The sequence below is a fragment of the Pelobates fuscus genome, chromosome 5, assembly GCF_036172605.1.
Source record: "Pelobates fuscus isolate aPelFus1 chromosome 5, aPelFus1.pri, whole genome shotgun sequence".
Taxonomy (NCBI): domain Eukaryota; kingdom Metazoa; phylum Chordata; class Amphibia; order Anura; family Pelobatidae; genus Pelobates; species Pelobates fuscus.
The window spans coordinates 368,228,073-368,251,156 of record NC_086321.1 but is presented as its reverse complement, the minus strand read 5'-3'; the positions used below and the strand labels follow the sequence as shown (position 1 = coordinate 368,251,156).

Genomic DNA, 23,084 nt, shown 5'->3' with positions numbered 1-23,084 from the left:
CATCCATTGATAGACCTATTCAATAAATATATCCACGGATGTAGAACTAGGGGTCTGTTAAATGTCTGTTTCAGTAAATCCTCAACTGCCTTCCAAAATCTACTTATTTTTGGGCATTCCCACCACATGTGGAGGTATGTTCCTCGTGCTCCATACCCCCTCCAACATCATGTGTCCAGTTTGTGCAGTTTATACAGTTTTATGGGAGTGGTATACCATCTGAACATGGTTTTCCACGTCTGTTCCTGTAGCGTGACACAGTTAGATGCATTTTTATTCGCTTCCCATATTTCTTGCCATTCAACTCCTTCTAATACTTCTCCCAGATCCGTCTCCCACTGGTCGGTTTAAGTCAACCTTCCCCATTTTTTGTTTTCCGTGCTGAGGTGGGCATACATGAGTGTTATCGTGCCCCTGGGGGCTACTCCGTCTAAGCATAATTTCTCATAAAAGGTCAGCCTTCCCTGAGCTGCTGCCTTTGTGTGGTTTCCCAGCGAAATCCCGGATCTGACTATATCTGAAGAAATCCGTTGGGGTTAAGTGGTTATCTTGTTGAAGTTCTTCAAATTGGACGAGGTTCCCGTTGTGATATAACTGGTGGATCCGTTGTAGTCCTGTTCTTTCTAAGTTTCGAAAATCTCTAGGAGCCATTCCGGGTGGAAATTCACTATTTCTAAGAATTGGAGTCAGGGGAGAGGGGGAGGCTGCCAATCCGTACTTGATTTTGGTTGCGTCCCATATTTGGAGTGAGTTGAGTATGGCCGGGCAAGTCACTCGTATCATAGGTCTATGTTCCCTTGGAACCCACATAGTGAATTGGGAAACGTCCCAGCCCACCATCATGGATTCTATTTCAACCCATCTTCTCTCTTCTGGCAGGGAGTGCCACATAAGCACCTGCGTCAGTTGGGCCGCAAGGTAATAAAAGTATAAGTTTGGCAGGCCCAATCCCCTTCTGTCTTTACGTCTGTAAAGAACCTGTCTAGATATTGTTCTGCCAAATGAAGTCTCCTATCGATCTTTGTAGCGGTGTCACTTGTGTTTTAGTAACGCGGATAGGCAATGCTTGGAATAAAAATAGGATACGTGGGAGGATATTCATTTTAACAGAGTTAATCCGTCCTATCCAAGAGATGGGTTTATCCATCCACTTTTCTAAGTCTCCTGTCAAGGTCCTAATCATGGGACCATAGTTAGCGGAGTACAGGTGTACCGAGTCTGCTGTTAGGCGTATACCCAAATCAATCAAATGCTTTCCTATGGGAAAGCATTGTGATTGGCTGAGGTCATCACTTCTGATGATGTCAGCCAAGGAAGCAGGGTGCCGAGTCAGCACCAGCAGACTGGAATAAAGGTAAGATTTTACTATAGGAGGAGCAGGAAGCAAGGGGTTAGATAGTGTTTTCAACACTATAGGTTTAGGAATACAAACATGTTTGTTTTCCTTTAACACAATTTAATAAACTGGGGATTGCAGAGAGTTGACTTGCAAAATTTAGAGCCAAATTGATGCATTGTAAAAAACTAAATAATAAGAAAATTAAAAATCCGCAACTCCAGTTTGTTCTAATGTGTAGTTCCTGTTAATGATTAATTCCTAGTTTAGTGAATACATCCAAGCTGGAAACACGTGTTCAGATTTTACCATATTGGCAGCAAGCTATATGATGTTCTCTGCTGTATTCTGAGGCTTTGTATTTTCAACCAATCAGAGTGTTCCTTGTCAATAACCGGAAAATACACAGATAAGAATAAATTAATGGCCGCACTGCGTCTGCTATAAATACAGATTTCTTGGGAATCTGGTATCTTCTGCTCATATGCTGAAGCCTAATATAGTAACACTACTTCCCTTCAAGATTAAATGGAAGGATAACCTGGGTAGGATTTTACGCTGAGTCTCTGGCACATCAGGAGTCTAGAAGTTTTAGATACCAGTAATTAAAGTGGTTTCTCATTGGTATAGAACACCACAAATGTTCCCTTGTATCTCTGGTATAAATCCATCAGCTTGCTGACGATAGTGGGGAGAGGTGCAATGTCCCAAAATGGCTACATACTGGCACTCTCTTCACTCTGAGCTTAGGGGGTTGTTCTTTGGTACACACTTTGAACTTTGAAGTCTTGCTCTATCAGATTACGAATATACCAGTCTCGTAATATAAACATTGTCCTACCACACACCGGCTGTACAATCCGAAAATTAACATGAACTATAACCATTCGTTTTAGAGGATCGGAGTAACCATAGGCAAAGCACCAGTTTTCATCATTCATATGCCTTTAACCCCTTAAGGACCAAACTTCTGGAATAAAAGGGAATCATGACATGTCACACATGTCATGTGTCCTTAAGGGGTTAAACATAAGGGAAAGTGAATAAATACTGACTTTAAGAGTCAAGAAAGAGGGGAGAGGCAGTGGTGTGTGTGTGTGTGTGTGTATACAGGTGATACTCAAAAAATTTGAATATTGTGCAAAAGTTCATTTATTTCAGTAATGCAACGTAAAAGGGGAAACTAATATATGAGATAGACGCATTACATGCAAAGCAAGACCGTTCAAGCCGTGATTTGTCATAAGTGCGATGATTATGGCTTACAGCTCATGAAAACCCCAAATCCACAATCTCCGTAAATTAGAATATTGTGAAAAGGTACAATATTCTAGGCTCACAGTGTCCCACTCTAATCAGCTAAGTAAGCCATAACACCTGCAAAGAGTTTCCGAGCCTTTAAATGGTCTCTCAGTCTAGTTCAGTAGTAGTCACAATCATGGGGAAGACTGCTGACCTGACAGTTGTGCAGAAAACCATCATTGAGACCCTCCATAAGGAGGGAAAGCCTCAAAAGGTAATTGCGAAGGAAGTTGGATGTTCCCAAAGTGCTGTATCAAAGCACATTAACAGAAAGTTATGTGGAAGGGAAAAGTGTGGAAGAAAAATGTGCACAAGCAGCAGGGATGACCGCAGCCTGGAGTGGATTGTTAGGAAAAGGCCATTCAAAAGTTTTGGGGACTTTCACAAGGAGTGGACTAAGGCGAGGAGTGGACTGGAGTCAGTGCATCAAGAGCCACCACACACAAACGGATCCTGGACATGGGCTTCAGATGTCGTAGTCCTCTTGTCAAGCCGCCTGAACAACAAACAAAGTCAGAAGCGGCAACACTCAGATCTCGCAAGAGTGAACTTTAGCCACGCAGGCTAGAGTTCACTCTCCACTGAACCACCAGGGATGGCAGTAGCACGGTCCCCGCTCCCTACATTAGGTAAGAAGGGAGGGGGGATATCAACTAATCTGCCCCCACCTCCACCTTCACAATCACCCAAATCACCCCAGTTTTGGGGACTTTCACAAGGAGTGGACTAAGGCAAGGAGTGGACTGGAGTCAGTGCATCAAGAGCCACCACACACAAACGGATCCTGGACATGGGCTTCAGATGTCGTATTCCTCTTGTCAAGCCGCCTGAACAACAAAAAAGTCAGAAGCGGCAACGCTCAGATCTCGCAAGAGTGAACTTTAGCCACGCAGGCTAGAGTTCACTCTCCACTGAACCACCAGGGATGGCAGTAGCACGGTCCCCGCTCCCTACATTAGGTAAGAAGGGAGGGGGGATATCAACTAATCTGCCCCCACCTCCACCTTCACAATCACCCAAACATACAGTGCACACACATACAGCACCCACCCACACAGTACACTAACAGCACCCACACACAGTACACTAACAGCACCCACACACAGTACACTAACAGCACCCACACACAGTACACTAACAGCACCCACCCACACAGTACACTAACAGCACCCACCCACACAGTACACTAACAGCACCCACCCACACAGTACACTAACAGCACCCACCCACACAGTACACTAACAGCACCCACCCACACAGTACACTAACAGCACCCACACACAGTACACTAACAGCACCCACACACAGTACACTAACAGCACCCACACACAGTACACTAACAGCACCCACACACAGTACACTAACAGCACCCACACACAGTACACTAACAGCACCCACACACAGTACACTAACAGCACCCTCACACAGTACACTAACAGCACCCTCACACAGTACACTAACAGCACCCTCACAAACACACTACACTAAGAGCACCCTCACACACAGCAAACTAACCGCATCCTCTCACACAGACGGCACACTAACAGGACCCTAACAAACAAACACAGCACACTACCAGCACCCTCACAAACCGCACCCTCACACACAGCACACATACATACATATACATGCGGCGTGTGTTTGTGCTTTAGGGTGCACACCCTAATGAAATAGGCTGCACACGCCTATGGTGTATAATGAGAGGATTGAGGGTCTTATATTCATATGTTCGTATTCGCTAAGTTCTGATGTCATTATTGTCGTGTCAATAAAAGAACTGTAGAAAAGCGACCACATTCTGTTGTTCCCATGACTTTCTGGATAAAGATGCTTACTCTCCATAGAAGATCTCTCCCTTTCCCCCACCCCAACCCCCTTCTCCCCCGCATGGACTGGCTCCATTGGCTGCTAGAGTTGCGGCACTGCGTGGGTATCACGGGCAGGCTTAGTAGGCAATATAAGTGGGAGGGGCATGCGAGCTGGAATTTTGGTGCAATGATTTTTGACACCCCATGGAAAGTGGCGCCCAAGGCAAATGTCTTGTTAGCGTCGTGATAGATACAGTGCTGGGGAGAGGACTGAATCATTTAAGTTCATTTCCTACTCACTGCAAAAATCCCCGTCAAGGAGTCCACATTGTAGTATATTTCTCTCTAGCTTCATGTAAAGATGCTGTTATAGCCTCCGTTGATCTCCAACGATGACAAATTCTTTTCATGATGCATCACGTAGAGCATGCATTAAATATATTCCAGGGAGATGTATTGTATTGTGTGGAAGTGCCTCGAGGACTGTGAGTACACCGCAAGGAGATGATTTTGTTAGCTGGGGATAATGTGATTAATTTCTCAGACAGAGTGGTGCCGGGGAGGGACAACTGTACTGTAAATGCTAATGTATGAAAGACCACCTGCAGGGAGAGTCCTCATTGTTTGGTATAAATAGCTGTGTAATAAAATTCTTTCTGCCCCCTACATTCAGACCCGTCTAATGTGTGGAGCGGGAAAGCTACAGTAAAGCTATAATCCTTGCTCTACAGGTAAGCGGGTCTCTAGAGCTATATTCTCCTCAGCCTGGTCTGGTGGAAGAGGTCCTCAGAGACCTCAGTCAAGCTTCGGCAAATGAGTGTGAAGTGCTCCAGAGTCCCTGGTAGCAGCGAAGAAACTGACCTGGCGGAGGTATTCAGTCAGAGTTCAGGAGCTCCATCACAAATATGATGGATCACTAACACAACGTGCAAGGAATTGACCTATATTTTCTCTTTAAAAACATTATTCAACTCGTTCTTTTTGTAGATTCAGAAGAGATCTCCTCCATTGTGGAATGTTGTCTCCAGGTAAATTGATACATTTTAAGGACTAGTTATTTGGACTGGCTTAGCACTATGGGAAATACAGTTTACAAATATTAATTTAATAGATGTTAAGTTCTTTCAAACAGGAATTCTTGTTGCTGTAGAGTTGGACTTGTGGCAACCCAGATAAAACTAGACTGTAAGTTCTTGGAATCAGGGATGCTCTGTACTTTAGGCTTTCAATTATCCCAGGCTGCAAGTTCTCTGAAGCATAAACATTGAAAACTAAACAAGCAGATGTTTTGAGCAGTGAATGTAGTGTTTTGACTCTCGATAAATGCTGTAGAAGGATGGATGACGTTTTGAAATTCCTTTTAGAGAATTGTCCAAAGTTTCTAGGAAACTTATCTCCAAGTCCTTGCAATAAAAGTATTGATAGCCTCGGGGTGCAAGCTTAGCAATGTCTGCGGGTATTAAGTTTAAATCAGGACATTTTCATGGCTAAAAGTCACTCCTCCTTCTGATTTTATAATGAGATAATGAGTAACTATTAAAAGTTTGGATTAGGAAACTATGGCTCTCCATCTACAAAAAGCCCAATTAGGGCTATGCTGAGTTTGAAAAATCTTTAATGTATTGTAGCATATATTAAACAAACTGTCCTCATTTTTTAATTTATTACAGAAAGTAATATAATATAATGTAGCCTTGTGGTTTATTAATGTGTAATGCATACATATAAGTGAATTCCTCTTGCTAGTGTGTATCTTTGTTTATCCTTTGTTCTGTGGGGATGGCCATCTTTAAGCTTTCTTTGTCCTGAAGCACCACTCACCTGCTAAGCCCACGCACTCTAGGAAAGGCTGAAATCGTCTTAGAGTGCATTTATGAGAGTCCAGCCGGCTACTTGAACTTGCTGCAAGGATTTGTGATCTCACACTAGCTCTTGTTAAGACAAGCAGCGAGATGCACTGAAAATGACTAGTTAGTTTATGTATGTATCACAACATGACACATGGAGACTATAACTATTTAAAATAAAAGTTTATAAAAAATGAAGGCCTATTTTTTCCTTTAAGTTGTCTATCTCCAAATGACATATTGGCACCTGGTTTCCTTAGATCAGTGGTTCCCAACCCAATCCTCAGTACAGTACTTATATATTTATTTTTTTAGAAAAAAAAAACACACACACAAGAAAAACCATGGGATGTCCTCCACCATTCAGGAACAAGAGTTCTGGGTTGGCTAATGTCAGTTCTATGCAAATTTCGATGCTCAGACGCTCTTTCATTGGCTGAAAGCATTCAGCTGATGCTCTTGAAAAATGAATGAGCTGCAGGATCGATATCTGGATTCTGCAGCTCTGCGGAAACTGGATGTCCTAAACCTGTCTACAGAGAAGACCGTGCATCCAGCAGGATTGGGTAAGAAGGCAGCAGGGTACTCCTTACCATCATAACCACTACAGCGGGCTGTAGTAATTATAATGGTTTGAATAACCCTTTAATATGTATACTCTTTATCTGTATTTATTTTTACTATTTCATAACGTGAAACACCTGTATACAGTTTGCTTCAGATTTTACCAGCTTCCCCTCACATTACAGCCGGTTACTGACTGGAAATGGCTTTTTATGTAGGTTTTAGAGCTAACCTATGGGCATGTCTGTGCACGTGTCTGTTAATGCTGCAGTGAATTTAACATGATTTATAATAAAGGAATAATTAGAAGTGTGTCCTGACACAATTTGGCTGCAGTATAGCATGAGAAATGTAACATCTAATTTTTTTTGGCATGGGTGACATCTGTCCTGTCCATTCATGCTAAAAAGTAATTGAAAACGTCCATTTTTGTTTTAAAGGAACACTATAGACACCTAAATTTCTTTAGCTAAATAAAGCAGTTTTAGTGCATAGATCATTCCCCTGCAATTTCACTGCTCAATTCACTGTCATTTAGGAGTTAAATCACTTTGTTTCTGCAGCCCTAGCCACACCTCCCTTGGCTATGATTGACAGAGCCTGCAAAAAAACAAAACTGGTTTCACTTTCAAACAGATGTAATTTACCTTAAATACTTGTATCTCAATCTCTAAATTGAACTTTAATCACATACAGGAGGCTCTTGCCGGGTCTGGCAAGCTATTAACATAGCAGGGGATAAGAAAATCTTAATTAAACAGAACTTGCCATAAAGAAAGCCTAAATAGGGCTCTCTTTACAGGAAGTGTTTATGGAAGACTGTGCAAGTCACATGCAGGGAGGTGTGACTAGGGTTCATAAACAAAGGGATTTAACTCCTAAATGGCAGAGGATTTAGCAGTGAGGCTGCAGGGGCATGTTCTATACACCAAAACTGCTTCATTAAGCTAAAGTTGTTCAGGTGACTATAGTGTTCCTTTAATAATGTGTTTGTGAGATCTAGAAAATTTTACATGAAATATATACTTGTCGATCTGCACTTTGCACCTGGCAGCCAGCATGGGAAAAAGAGGCAAAACAATGGACTTATGATCTTGTTTATCTCCCTGTTTAAAACTCTGAACCAAGTAATGGTACCATATAGTATTATCCCCTGCCAGCAGCCTCCTGTGTGAGAGAAGACGTGTAATAAATGAATGTGTATTTTTAATGTACACCTTTCCTAAACTACGAAAATATATGTTTAGAAATTATATATTTAAATAAGTTATTTGGCCTTGTTTAAAAACACATGTTTACTTACACTAATGGTTATCAGGAAATTACATAATATGTCTTGGAATATACCTGCTCCTCTCCACACCTCCAGCCACCTAATCTCCTTTCGTCTTTAAGACAAATGCCCCTGTTCGACCTTTTGGAATATTGGGGGGAGAGGGGGTTGGTGGTATGTTGTCCTTCACCAGTTATTAGATAAAAAATAGATGGCAAATGAGCAGACAGTTAGTGAGAGGGAAGCCAGGTACATTCTGGACATAGCTCTAATCACAACACAGGAAGTATAAGTGTAGATATGTTACGAAAGTTCTTAAAAGACTGCTGAACAATGTAAAACAAAAATAAACATATAATCAATTTTTATGCTTTAGTGAGCATTGTGTGTTTTGGTTGGGGTCACATGTACTTTTTTTGCTAGTGTAAATATTGTGGACATTCTGTGTATAAAGGTTGTTGCCGGCTGGGACTAGAACAACAGATGATCTGTCGAGTGCAGCTTTGCGTTGTGCTTATTTTCCTGTTCTGTGTCAATCATGCTAATTACTATCAGCCTCTCTGAATTCGTGAGAGTCACTGATCACTGGAGGTTACTCACTGCTTCCTGCCCCCTGGAACATGAAGACATGGCTCCCCCCTCACCGAAAATTCCATCACATTTCATTCTAAGAGGTCTATTCAAGAAATCCTGAATTAGCTTTAGCAAACATTATTAGTTATTTTTCAACTAAGCTGACAAAATTCTTTGCTTTATCATTATCAACTGAAACCGCATTGGGCTGAATGGTTTCTGGCTAATTTCAAATAAATCTCATTGCATTGCATCAGTGTGAAATGTTTGACAATATCTAAACTGAATTACAACTGCTTGATCGCTTAATACAAGAGGGAGATTTGGGGAACATTTTGTGTTTAGGGTCTCCTTTTCTGATCAGGAGAGTTTAGCATGAGGTGGGTCTTTGTGGTGTTATCCTCTATATCTCTACTGGGGATTTGATTACAGTTAAGCGATTTGTGAATAGCTGAATTAGCAAAATTTTAATGGTTACATTTTCTGTACTAGGGCCCCTGAACCCCCATACCTACTATTGACATACACAACGTGCAATACTAGGGCTTCAGAGCCTCCATACTTAATATTTATATGTACAAGGTCCTGTACTAGGGCCATAGAGCCTCCATACTTAATAGTAATATATATACAAGGTCCTGTCCTAGGCGCCCTAAGCGTTCATACTTTATAGTAATATATACAAGGCGCTGTACTAGGGACTCCTAGTCTCCATGCTTAATATCAATATACACAATATACCTAATATTGATCTATACATAGTACCATACTAGGGCCCCTGAGCCTCCATACCTAATATTAATATATACATAGTCCCATACTAGGGCCCCCGAGCCTCCATACTAAATATTAATAGATACATAGTCCCATACTAAGGAACCCGAGCCTCCATACTTAATATTAATAGATACATAGTCCCATACTAGGGCCCCCGAGCCTCCATACTTAATATTAATAGATACATAGTCTTGTACTAGGGCCCTTAAGCCTCCATACGTAATAATGATATATATTACTATATACAAGATCCTGTACTAGAAGAATTTTGGAAATTGTTTCTAAGTAAATGTCAAGGAATAACTGGAACTAAATTCCCCTTCTCTCCTGAAATGCTTATACTGCACCTAAATTTTAGCCAATACAATTTGGATCTGCAATATTTCTTCACTCATGCTTTAATAGCAGCAAAGATCTCAATATCTAGAAGATGGAGAACTAAGATATTACCAAACTGGGAAACTGTAAAAAAACAAAACCGCTAATCCTACAGTTAAAAATGGAAGGAGGTGTAAATAGAAATCTGAAGAAAAAAAAGATTGTTGATCTAGATAAATGGCTAAATAAGCTGGCTGTAGTAACTTAAATTAGCAAATACATTAGGAAATAAAGGGGGAATAAAGTAAAAGTAACAACAAAGCTAACTCAATTATTAATATAGGAATACTATTCTATTGTCACCATCTTTGTGTTTGTAGTGTATTTTTGTTTTTGGTTTTCTTCACTTGGTAAATCAATGTTTTATAGAGTATAATAAGATCTGTGGATTGATTAGGAAGGAAAAAAACCATTGATGATGACTAATGTACCAAGGCCTGAGTTGCAGGAATTGCAGTAGAAATACACTGGCGGGTACTGCCAAAAAAAAAAAAGGATCCTGTACTAGGACCCATGATTCTCATTACTTAATAATGACGGTATGTATGCCAAGTCTCCTTACTCCATAGTAAATCTCCTAGTTGTATTATGACACATATCCTATTCTTATGCTGCACATAGAAATACACTGAAAGACTACAAGGTATTCAAATTCTAGTGGACACAGTTACCACGTACTCTTCAGGTATTTGTCATGTATCATTGTATATATTAAATGTTGGTATCTTCTTCCTGTCTTTCAGATATTTCAATGCGCATGTTCTGGAGTTTGGAAAATATGTTGGCGTCTTCCAATCTCATCAAAGTTCTTCCTCAATTCAATCTTGAGTCCAGTGACTGTCTTTCATAGTCTGCATTTTCTATGACCCTACCGTGGGTTTCGAGAGGGAGGTTGGCGTTTTTAATCCTAATTTCCTGTAAAAATCTTTCAAAAGTTTGAGAACTATGTAGGGTTTTCCAGGCCTGATCCTTAATGGTTCTACTAGATTTTGGGCTACCTGCTGGTTCATTCTGCTGTGATACTCTGAAAATGTTGTGGATATAGAAAGTCCTGCTCTTTACTTCTACCCTGATCTCAGCAAAGTTCTTCCAGATTTCAAGAGACCCACGCTTGTCGTCCCCATCCTCCCTCCCCCCTTTCTGATCTTGGCTAACTTCCTGCAGGATCTAAGCAACTTTTCTATTGCTAGAAAAATGGTGTTCTTCCTATTTTTCATGAAGACTTTCTTGGCGGTTGGGTTTATTTGGTGCGGTCTCCACCTCTGCTTCCCAGGATCTAGTATATTGCCCAAAAGGACTGACTTCAAAAAGCCAAACTTCATAGTGATTTTAGCAGATGACATTGGATGGGGAGACCTTGGTGTGAACCAGGCAGGCTTCCCAACAAATACTCCTAATCTGGATACAATGGCTTCAAAGGGACTGCGGTAAGTAGGTCAATGCTGTTTGTGCAAATACATCTGCGCCTCATTCTTTTTTGGAGTCAGGGCTCCTGGTTCCACACTTGGCATCTCATTTTCTTTGTCTCTGCTGTGCCCCCAAGCAAGATAGGTAACTGATGAAAAAGAATGAATACACAACAAAGCAATGGTAACTAGCTGAGCAAGCCATGAATGTTCAACAGTGAACACAGGAAGTAAGTCACTAATATAAACTAGTGAGCACCCTATAGAGGAGTAAGTCACTATTGTAAGCTAGTGAACACTGCAGAGTAAGTCACTAGTGAACACACAGCTGGGTAAATCCCTATATTAGATTAGTGAACACACTGCTGGGTAAATCACTATATTAGTGAACACACAGCTGGGTGAGTTACAAACTGATTAGTGATGTGTGCACACAGCTGGGCAAGGCAATAAAGCAGAATTGTGTACTTGGAGATGGGTAAATTGGTGCAAGGGCAAAAGCCAGTAGTGCAAGTTCCGTTAATCCCACCATATAATAACTTTCCTTCATCATGTAATATAACTGATGTGAGAAATGCCAGGCTTAATAATCAGACAGACCCTTGTTTCTGGGCTAGAGGCGACCACATCTAATTTTACACTAATTTCACGCTAATTATAGAATACAGAACTAAATACAACTGGGCGAGATGTATCTACGAGCCTGCATTCTCTGTGTTAAGATGACTGTTCTGCAGAAAATATATATATGTTTAAAGGAGCACTCTGGGACTGCTGTAGTGGTTGTGGTGTCAGTATGCCCCTGACATCTCCTTCTGGTCCGTATCTAAATGTTATTGATCATCCATTGAATACTGTAGAAATTGGGCATAATTTGACCTGAATACAGGCACCCGTCAATGTTTTTTGTGAAACTGCTTGAAAATGGTTTGTCACAGAACTGGAGAATGTAAGTGGAGTCACGGCAGGTGAAGTGTGAGTAGGGCGGCATAAACAGAAACAAAAGTGATTTAACTCCTAAATGACAGAGAACTGAGCAGTGAAACAGCAGGGGCATGATCTATACACTAAAACTGCTTCATTAAGCTAAAGTTGTTTTGGTGATTATAGTGTCCCTTTAAAGGAACACTATAGGGTCAGGAACACAAACATGTATTCCTGACCCAATTGTGTTAAAATGCCAGCCCCTGTGGCCCCCATTGCCCTCCTATATATAATAAATATCTTACTTTTATTCCTGACTGCTGCTGCTGATCTGCCTGCTTGGCTAACATCATCAGTAGTGATTATCAAAGCCAATCACGCTGCTTTCTAATTGGAATAGTAGCACTGGCCCAGGAAGCATCTCTAGTAGCCACCTGAGGAGTGGCCAGTGGATGTATCACTAGACTGTAAAGTAAACATTGCATTTTTTTCTGAAAAGACTGTTTACTGCAAAAAGCCATAAGGGACAGATTCTACTCACCAGAACAAATACAATAATCTGTAATTGTTCTGATGACTATAGTGTCCCTTTAACTAAGAAGTGGCTAACTATTGGCGTTGTAGATGAGAGATAAAGGAAAGGGGTCCTATAGCTGGAAACACAATGGGCCATCACTGTGATTACTACAACTGTTTGTGTTGCCATAGCAACTCGAAATCACAAAAATCGCATTCTCCAGTGTAACCTGTATCATTTCAAAACCATTGATCCATGACACAATCCAAACCAGCTAGACTTCGAATCATCCTTTCATGATGGAGAGGAGGTCATCATTGCTTTTTGTAGGAGTCCTTTAGCTCTGAGTTATCATTGTTTAACTTTTTGGTTCTTGGAGAACAGATAAGTTCCTTGTAACTGGGAAAGTTTCCATGAGATGAGTACTCCGAGCACAACGTAGTCTGGTACTCACCAGAAATGACAGATCTCTGCGTCTACACGCAATGTTCTTTAGAAACAGAATTTCTTCTTCTTTTTTTTTTTTTTTCTTTGTAGATTTTTCTCCCCCGAGTGGTTGTGATTTAAATTATAATTTGTAACACAGGAATTCTTTGAATTCATTTTATATGATTTGTATATGCTTGTGCCGCTTGGGGGGGAAAAAAGAAAAATATTACACACACGAAAAAGGTTGGCCCAAAAAATGATGCCCAGCTAACACAACGTCCAAGCTCCTAAATAACTCTGGGCATCTGCAAATATTACCGAATCAGTGCCATTTTTATACTTGTTCGACCTGTTTAGGGCAGAACTGTCACTTCTCTGAAAGTGACAGTTTTTCAGTCTGTCGCTCCATTGAACACCATTGAAGTGACATAATCGGTTCATGCTTACACAGGCATCTGTTAGAGAGTGCCATGCAAGCACATGCCCGCTCGGACATCCCTTTTTGAAGTGTTATGTATGCCAACTCCTTAACAGTGGCATGTCTCCATGTGGATTTAATTAAGCACAGACTGGCAAATAATGTAAATCGAAAAAATGAAATCATTCGTTATTTATAAAAAATATGTAAAATAAATCCCATTGCTAACTTTTTTTGTTTGGGACTGTGGCACTTTGAGTTAACTGGATTGTTTAATAACATAATATTTTATGTGCTTCGGGGATGAAGTTTGTAACCTCCAGACCAGGAGTATTCAATTTCAGAAGTATTTCCGGATGTGTTTTGTGCATTAGAATTCAGAGTTTTTGCCAAAGACTTCAAAACAGACGTGTTTTCAAAAATTCACATCATTTTTTTGGGTGGGTGAAAAGTCTGTTTCTCCTTTTCAGATTTGTAGATTTCCATTCAGCTGCTTCTACCTGTTCTCCCTCCCGCGCCTCCCTGCTGACTGGAAGACTTGGAATTCGCAATGGCGTGACGCATAACTTTGCAGTGACGTCTGTCGGTGGACTTCCGCTTAACGAGACCACCTTGTCAGATGTTTTAAAGCAATCTGGCTACCGGACCGGACTGATGGGTAAAACTATTTTCTTTTCTTAATTTGGCCATGTGCTTTTTATTTTTTTTTAATGTTTTTGAATGCTTGTAAATTGTATATTTCACCTAAAATATTGACACATATAACCTCAATTTAATATGCTTGGATAAGCTTTTCCAAAATATAAAAAATATATCGATGTACAAAAAAAAAATCTAAATTTTTTTTTGCAAAATATTAAAGGGACACTATAGTCACCCAGACCACTTCAGCTCAATGAAGTGGTCTGGGTGTCAGGTCCCTCTAGGGTTAACCCTGCATGATGTAAACATAGCAGTTTCTGAGAAATTGTTTCGTTCTACGTGTATTTTGATTTAAATATATATATATATTATCACAATACAGTTAGAACGAATAAAACACCTATATAGTTTTAATTATTTTTTTAATTTAATTTTTTAATGCATTTACATATATTTTTTTATATTATATATATATATATAACAATAAAATAATTATATATTTAATCAGTATCAGTCTAAGTGTAATTTGATATTATATATATATATATATATAATTATATTAATAGTAAAATACACCTAGACAGTGTATGTATGTGTGTGTGTGTATATATATATATATATATATATATATATATATATATATAGATATATAGATATATAGATATATATAGATATATATATATATATATATATATATATATATATATATATATATATATATATATAGATATGATCTTAGTATATCATTTTTTTATATATAATTTTTTTTTTTTTTACACTGATTTTAACTTTCTTTTCTTTCATTTCCAGCCAGCAGGGGGACTAACTGTCATTACAGGCAGTCCCCCTGCTGGCAATGCAGCAGCCAGCTAACCCGGCCATGTGATTGTGAGGTCCTCGCAAGGACCTCACTCTCACATGGCCAGGGGGGTGGCAGAGGAGGCAGGATCCGCCGCGGGGGACTCCCTGGGATCCAAGGTGAGTCTCCCCAACCGCGATCGCCGGCGACCGGGTAAGTAAGAAAAAACGGAGGGCGTACTATTACGCCCTGCGGCATTTAGAGCCGCTTAGAATAGGCCGTAATTGTACAACCTACGGTTTTAAGGGGTTAAAGTTCAATTTACAGAGACGGAAATAAAAACTTTTAAACTAAGTTACATCTGATTGAAAGTGAAAACATTTCTTTTTATGCAGGCTGTGTGAGTCACAGTCAGTGGAGGTGTGGCTACGTCTGCATAAACAGAAACAAACGTGATTTGAGTCCTAAATGGCCGAGAATTGAGCGGTGAGACTTCAGGTGCGTGATCTATACACCAAAACTGCTTCATTAAGCTTAAGTTGTTTTGATGAATATAGTGTCCCTTTAAGATAGTATAGAAGAAGAGATGGTCTACTGTCCTTCACTAAAACTAAATCGGTTAATATTACTTTCTAGGTAAATGGCACCTGGGACACCATGGATTATATCATCCCAATAACCGGGGTACGTGGAATATATTTAAACTGTGTGGTAAGGGGCTCCGTTATTCCACTAACCAAAAATGTGTAATGTCGTCTCATGGAATGCAGAATGGGCCTCAAACACACACAATTAACCATGCGCACAAACCCCACCCCCCTGGGCAGCAGCAACGGCCACAGCATTCATCAGCCCAAATACACAGAACAAAAGCAATAAAAAATGATCTGTGCTGTATCTCAAAATCCTGTGCACGTTTAAATAGCGGTAGGTATTAGTATCACTACAATGGGCATTCAATTGCAAGCTCACCTGTCCCGTCAAGGTAAACCTCTTAGGTGAGTCCTGCACCAACATTTACTTTGCTGCTTTCAGCCAAAAGCCAAATTTCTTTTATAAACCTCTACATATTGCTGCCCAGGGATAACGTGTTTTTTTTTTTTGTTTTTTTTTTTTAATGCCGCCATGTAACAGTTCTGCCACCCATCCCATGTGTACCCTATTAAGGCTTAATATGCATGTATGGTTTATAAGAAAACCCCTTTCTGTTTGCTGAGTTCACAAGACCCAGCCCTAACTTCTGCCTTTACAGCGCAAATTGTAATGACCTGAATCTAAAGCACTAACACCTACAGCAGCGCTGTATAAATGGACACGCTCAGCTGACCTACGTTTCCTTGTGCAGGCTTCGATTATTACTTTGGTATTCCTTATAGCAATGACATGGGGTGCACTGACAACCCAGGATATGACATCCCACCATGTTCACCATGTCCTCTGCATCACGAGTCGCAAAGAAGGTACCCAAAGGATGCACTTTATTCTAATCGGTCAGCGGAGGCACTTGTTTAAATAGACTATTTTTGGTTTGAATTTCATAGCTTGGCCATAGAGTGTGTGTATTTATATATTATCTCCATCGTGCTTCCTTTATTTCAAGTGATCCTCCATATATTCTGCTTCCTCACCATTCTTTAATGTGTCTTCATTTTCCCTACATTAATCAATCTTCTCTTTCTGTCTTCCTATGACAACCAGGGCATATTACAGACTGCTATTGCCGACTCTGCTAACTTTAAGCTAACTCTTTAGTTAATAAACCTGATTGTTTGCACGTTAGGGTGTCTTTGTGTTTATAAAACACATTTAAAGGAGGGCCATTGGTTTCCTGAATCCTGGGCTATTAAAATCCATTTTGGAGTCAATTTAGGTGATTTGACAAGAAATGAATTTAAGATTTTTTTTAAATTTGGGGTTACTTTAGATTATCTCAATATTTGCTCAGTTTAGATGATGGAATTGCATTTGACATGGAGCCTATTAATTATTTTTTCAAATGTGTTAGTATGAAATTAAGTGCTTTATAAGTAAACTAAGGGGGGGGGGGGAAGCAGAGAGAACCTATTAAACTCTGTGCCTTGTCACGCAGGTCAAGGAGTGGTTGTTATCCCCATGTTGCTCTACCTCTGCTGGAGAACAGTGTGATAGTGGAACAGCCTGTAAATTTGAGCAATCTTCCTGCCCAATATGTGCGCAAGGCGGTTGACTTCATCAAGGATGCAAGGTGAGTGATTATTTAATCCTCTCTGTACAGGGTGCCTTGGACTGAATTTCTACCCCGTCAATATAGTTAGTAGTACAATAAATATCTGCATCTCTACCGAGTTATCCTACCAGGATCCCCGGTTAAAGCACCTGCTGAACCAGCTTCTAAAATTGCTACACTCCGCAGGTTTCTGTTGGGCATCTGACAATGTCCCAGACACCTAGTCTAGTTTGTCATCTGTGACCCTAGTGAAAGATTACCCTTTGTTCCAGGGAGCACATTCGTTTGTAAACAACACACAGGAAGGATTTATTTAATGTCTAATAATAAACCAGAACAAGGATGTGATTAGTCTCAACCAATTCAGAACAGGATCTAGATTATTAAGCCATATTTTGGGCCACTGTGTGTCCGCATCAGACAGTAATTACTCTTTACCTAGCTGGAGAAAACCTCTTGTGGCAGTGTAACCCATACTGTTTAATGTACAAATTGTAACCAAAATTAGATTGGTTTTACTTAAAGTGGTTTCAGAGCTGTAGTTCTCATGATGCATAGCCAGTGAACGTTGGCTTGGCATAATAAGAAATGCAGTCCAGAATCCTCTTTCCTTATTTGCTAAAGCACAAATTATGCAGAATTGACCAGGGAATTGCAAATTTTTGAAAAAATCTCCAACTTGGCTGTATTTTCAAGCTGGACTATTTATTTATTACTTAATCAAACATTGCAACCCCCACTCTACAAAAAAACCAAAACCAACTATTACAATTTGACCGATTAACATGTCTAAAACCCTTATTCCAAGCTAACTGTAAAATTCTACCCCCATACATACAGTTTTTGCAGATCAGGCAAATTGGGGGGAAAAAATCACATTAACTGCTAGTGACGCTCTGTCTGCACATGACACATGGCAGTCTCTCTAGCAAAATGGTTTAATTCTGATTCTCCCATATAAATCCACCTTCAGCCCACATTTAATGCATCTAACCATCTTATGGACTTGAAGAGAGCCCTTTAGTTCCACTCCAAACACTGCTTGCTACTTGTCACCCTCCTCTCAAATCAAGTTTATCTTGCTGATTTGCCTGTCTTCAAAATGGCCGACAATGACTTAAACCAGGTTACTTCATCTCAATGAAATGGTCCTGTCATTCTAACCCTGCAATGTAAAACACTGCTATTTTGGTTAAACTGAAATGTTTCCAATACAGGACTAACAATTTAACACCCCTCTAGTGGCTGTCATAATGAGACATACTAACGGTGTCTAGAAGCACTTTCACATTGAAAAAAGAGTCAAACTCTGTTCTCAATCAAATGCTTCTCCTAGAGTAGCAACTGACGGGCACAGGGCATGCACAGTAGTCTCCCAATGCTTTGGGAATTTGTTGGTAATTTGCCACGCATGCACACTAGCCTTCCCCAATGATGGGGAAGCATTGACTTGGCGGTAATCATCCAGATTTATGATCCCAGCCAAGGAGGCGGGGTTGCCAAAAAGAGAGAGCAGCACAGCGATGGAGAAAAGGTAAAAATAACCAATAATTAAATTCCTTTTATAATTCTCCACACTACTTGTGTTTAGTGCATAACACTACTGGTGTCTTGTAGATTTGTCTAGTTTTTTATTGATGGCTGGAGAAAGGACCTCCTACATGTCAGGGTGATCTTGGGGTTCACTGGCATTTTATTTGATCCAAGCAAACTAGACGGAGCCCAATAAAAGAAGATCCCTAATGCCTATAAAGAAGCAGGTATTTTAGATTATCCCGTAAAGAAAAATTTAGTTTTGATGAATCATCAGTTTTGTTCACTTGTAAATATTTCCTAAGGGAAAGTTTCCAACCACGTTTGGCACAGACTTTACCGGGGAATCAAAAGAAGCAGGCGCTGCGTCCAAGGGAACATTTAATTACAGCTTGGTACTGAGCTGCCAAGTTGTGAAATCCTTGACACTTTTAACGCTTTAGGTGAGGGAACAGCGGGCGATAGAAGAAAGTTTTTGAAAAATAATTTTGACTACTATAAAGTGACCAGTATACTGTTGGTTAATTTTCTAAATAAACACTTTCCCCCTTAATAAGTGTTGATCATTTTATTTTATATAATTGGTTTATGCACGTCATTTTCACCTGACCAGGTCACCATCATGTTTCAACGTGAGCACGCAATTTCTCCATCTCTCTACATTGTGAGAGGCTAAACGCAGATTGGGAAAATAGATCTCCCTAGATTGGCTAGGGAGGAAGCAATAAATGGAATCAGTATTTTCTGCAAACGTATGCACTCATTTTACTCTGTTCAGACTGCAATTCGATTTGACTTACTTACTCTTAAAGATACCATTTAAAGTAGTATTTTTAAAACCATTCTTGTTTAGAAAAAAATAATTTTGCTAAAATAGGGCACACTTATTTGACTTCAGTTCAGTTTTAAATATTTTTTTTTAAAAAATGAAAATGTATTTATATAATTTAAAAAATATATATATTTATTACACATATAGATTCCGCAATGAAAAAATGACCATATAAATGATTGCAATAGCGGAGTATTATTACAATAGCGGAGTAATATTATTCCAGAATATTGGTAATAAAGCAAAAATTAGAGGAGAGAGAAGAAAATGCGATGGGAAGCTGGACGAACGTCTACGGCCGTGGTAATAGCGGTCGTAGCTTAAGTATAATATTTGTAATAAAACAAACATTGTAGAATTCCTTCATTAGGGAGGGGTTTCTTGCACTGGAGATGGCAGGGCTGTTAGAATAAATTATATAAAGTGTTCAACTACCTGTGACCTACTGTGTTCCACGATATAGCATGGGAACACAATAATGGCTCCCGGTTAAGAGCCACTTTCCAGGCTCAGTGTTTTAAGGATATCTAAATGCAACTTCTAATGAATGAAATAGGCCTCTGAATTAGTGAAACTGTTTACTTTATCTCTATATCTCTGCTACCCTCACTTTACTGCGTTGGTCAGATTAAAAACAAAGCAATATGTTACAAATATTTTCTATGCAATCACTTCATTCCAAGTGTGTGAAGCTTTGGTACCCACTGAGTGCGAATGAGAAATGAATTCCATCTATGTGTTTGTGGATAAAATCTTGACATCACAATCTTCATCCTAATCATCTGGGTTATATATTTATTTTGTGTCCTTGCTATTTTTTTTATTTTTATTTTTATGTTTGCAGTGACCGTGATCAGCCCTTCTTCTTGTACATAGCACTAGCTCACATGCACGTACCGCTCTCCAAACCCACAGCAACGGTTGCCCAGTCGCTATATGCTGAGAACCTGCGAGAGATGGATCAAATGATTGACCAGATCAGAGTCGCGGCCCGAAACGCTAAGCAGAATAACACTCTTATCTGGTTTACAGGTAACTGTGTGCACAGGCTTTAACATGAACATCTGAATCGTATAGAAATAATTCTAATAAGCAATCCATTCATTCAAATAATAATAATTAAAAAAATACATAGTACACCAATATGGGCTCCTTAAACACTTTTCTTAGCTTTTCTTAGCTTAGCATACCTTTTAATTCCTTTTGGAATCATTTTAAGTATGTTATGGTTATATAACCTAAAACCGAGCATAGCACTTTCCCCTCCCCCATTCTATCTCCAATGATTGCATCATCGTCTTTTCTCTATATTCTCACTCATACGCATGCCTACAGCGCACTCTTTCATGGAAGATCTTATGTGAGGTTTGAAACTAGCCCAATTTTCTGCATCATGGACCTTCAGAATCAGTGACTGAAAATTTTAGGCGTAAAATCACTTGGTTTATGCAGCTCGAGTGACACCTTCCTGCATGTGACCTACACAGCCTTCCTAAACACTTCCTGTAACATGAGATCTAATGTTCATACTTCCTTTTTGCACATTCTGTTTAATTTAGAATTTTTTTTAATTTCCTGCTCTATTAATAGATTGCTAGACCTTGCAGAAGCCTCCTATGTGTGATTTAAAGTTCAATTCTCCGAGCAGGAGATAGAAACCTTTTAAGTAAGTTACATCTGATGGAAAATTAAACCATTTTTTTCATGCAGGCTGTGTCAGTCACAGTTAGGGGAGGTGTGGCTAGTGCTGCAGAAACAGAAACAAATGTAATTTAACTCGTAAAGGGCAGAGAATTGGGCAGTGAGACTGCAGATGCGTGATCTATACACCAAAACTGCTTCATGAAGCTAAAGTTGTTTTGGTGCCTCCAATATCCTTTCAAGCTAAATTTATTTTGGTGCTTATTCTGAATTCCTCTAAATTCCTGGGATACATACTTTATCCTGTTGGTAATAGTCTTTCTCATCCCCATTACAGAAGGCTTCAGTTCAACAGGAATTGCTAGATTGTGGTATTTGGGGGCTTTTTTGTCAGGGATCTCTATAGTTGGTGGAACAGGCAGAAGGACTTATCTTTTTAAATGTATTTTTTAATTTTATATCGGAATCTGCTTTTCAAAGCAGCCACCTATTATTATAAAAAGAAATCTCCGTAATCTAGTGCTCTGTGAGGTTACCAAGAGGGAGGATGGGTGCCTGCAGGTTACTGTCAGAAGGGGGTACTGGGTAACCGAACATTGCTGCACACACCCCTAATAGTTAGCATGGCAGAATAGCACTGAATACCTGACTCTGCACTATGTGCATTTCTCGATCAGGGTTTAGTTGCTAAAGTGAGAATTAAAGGTGAATTTAACATTTATGGTGAAAAGAGTAAAATTGGAAAAATTGTCTGTCAGCTATGCTTTCAGTTCAGCCTCCCTGGCTTTAAAACTGACATTCTGCCTTTAGTAAATAGCCCTGTTTGCTTTCACTGAGAAATTGGAGAGAGTCACTGGTAGAGAAGAGTGAGATAATATGGAAAGACAGGCATGTGTCATGACGTGTCTCCACCTCTCTGTTAGTGTAGGAACCATCAAGTTTTCCCATGAGCTGAAACCCCAGGTGTTTCGGAACCTAGCGAGGCCCCTGCTTTGTTCTACATCCCCGAAATCCAGAGTTATTTCCTGAAAGTCCAGTATATTTACCCATATCCTCAGTCTGCCTCCTACAGTAGGACATATAACTAATATTCAGCTTTATTTTTCTAAAATCAGTATCCTCTTCTATCTCAGGGGACAATGGACCATGGGCTGAAAAATGTCAGTTTGCAGGAAGTGTGGGCCCTTTCGTGGGATCGTGGCAGACCAAGCAAGGTATGTTGACATTTTTATCTTTGTACTCTTTTGAATATGCATATATAAAACGTTGAATATTGTAACACTAGTTCTGTAGTGTGTCACGTGAAATTATACTTATCAACCTGTCAATAATCCTAATTAAAGAAAAACTGGAGTAAAAAAAGGTTTGCCTTTTGTACCATGGCACTCCTGAGATGTCCAGTGTGAGGTCTCCACCTCCATGAGATCATCGACTAACTAAAAGCAGACACCAAAGAAAGTGAGCCTCAGCCAGGATCACAATTACCAATTAAAAAAAACATTCACAACATTAATCTTTGTAAAATTAAAATGTTTAACTAATCTCCCTGAGATTGTAAAGGGCAAAGAGGGGTGGTAGGAGACCAAAGCCCCTACAAGATCCTTTAAAAAAAAAAAAAAAAGTCATGTAGGGCACTTTGCCCTTTACTTCCCCTTTTCTGCTTCACAATTTCATATAATAGAAAGATATATGTTCTTTTTATTTTTAGGAGTAGTAAATGTATTTCTTTGTTTATTTATAATCCTGGTTGAAGATGGCCTCTGACTTCCTTGGCGTCATCTTTTAGGGGGTTCAACCAACTATTACATAAGCAATTGACCCTAGTTCAGTGATGATCTGGCCAACGGCAAATGACCATGAGGTAATGGAAATTCTATTT

General features: G+C 39.7%; 2 protein-coding genes across 6 annotated transcripts in view; both read left to right on the top strand.

Annotated features, from left to right (window-relative positions):
* Positions 1–23,084, top strand: part of GNA13 (G protein subunit alpha 13) — a 598,177-nt gene that overhangs the window by 156,736 nt on the left and 418,357 nt on the right. The gene's annotated exons all lie outside the window — the stretch shown is intronic.
* Positions 1–23,084, top strand: part of ARSG (arylsulfatase G) — a 114,673-nt gene that overhangs the window by 47,225 nt on the left and 44,364 nt on the right. For 4 of the 5 annotated variants that reach the window (XM_063456102.1, XM_063456100.1, XM_063456103.1 and 1 more), the window contains exons 2-8: positions 10,602–11,285; positions 14,023–14,210; positions 15,630–15,677; positions 16,339–16,453; positions 17,083–17,217; positions 20,409–20,596; positions 22,339–22,419. In XM_063456102.1, coding sequence (XP_063312172.1) covers positions 11,053–11,285; positions 14,023–14,210; positions 15,630–15,677; positions 16,339–16,453; positions 17,083–17,217; positions 20,409–20,596; positions 22,339–22,419 — 988 coding nt within the window. In that variant the 5' untranslated portion in view covers positions 10,602–11,052. The remainder of the gene's footprint in view (positions 1–10,601; positions 11,286–14,022; positions 14,211–15,629; positions 15,678–16,338; positions 16,454–17,082; positions 17,218–20,408; positions 20,597–22,338; positions 22,420–23,084) is intronic. The other variant, XM_063456105.1, reaches the window with a different exon arrangement.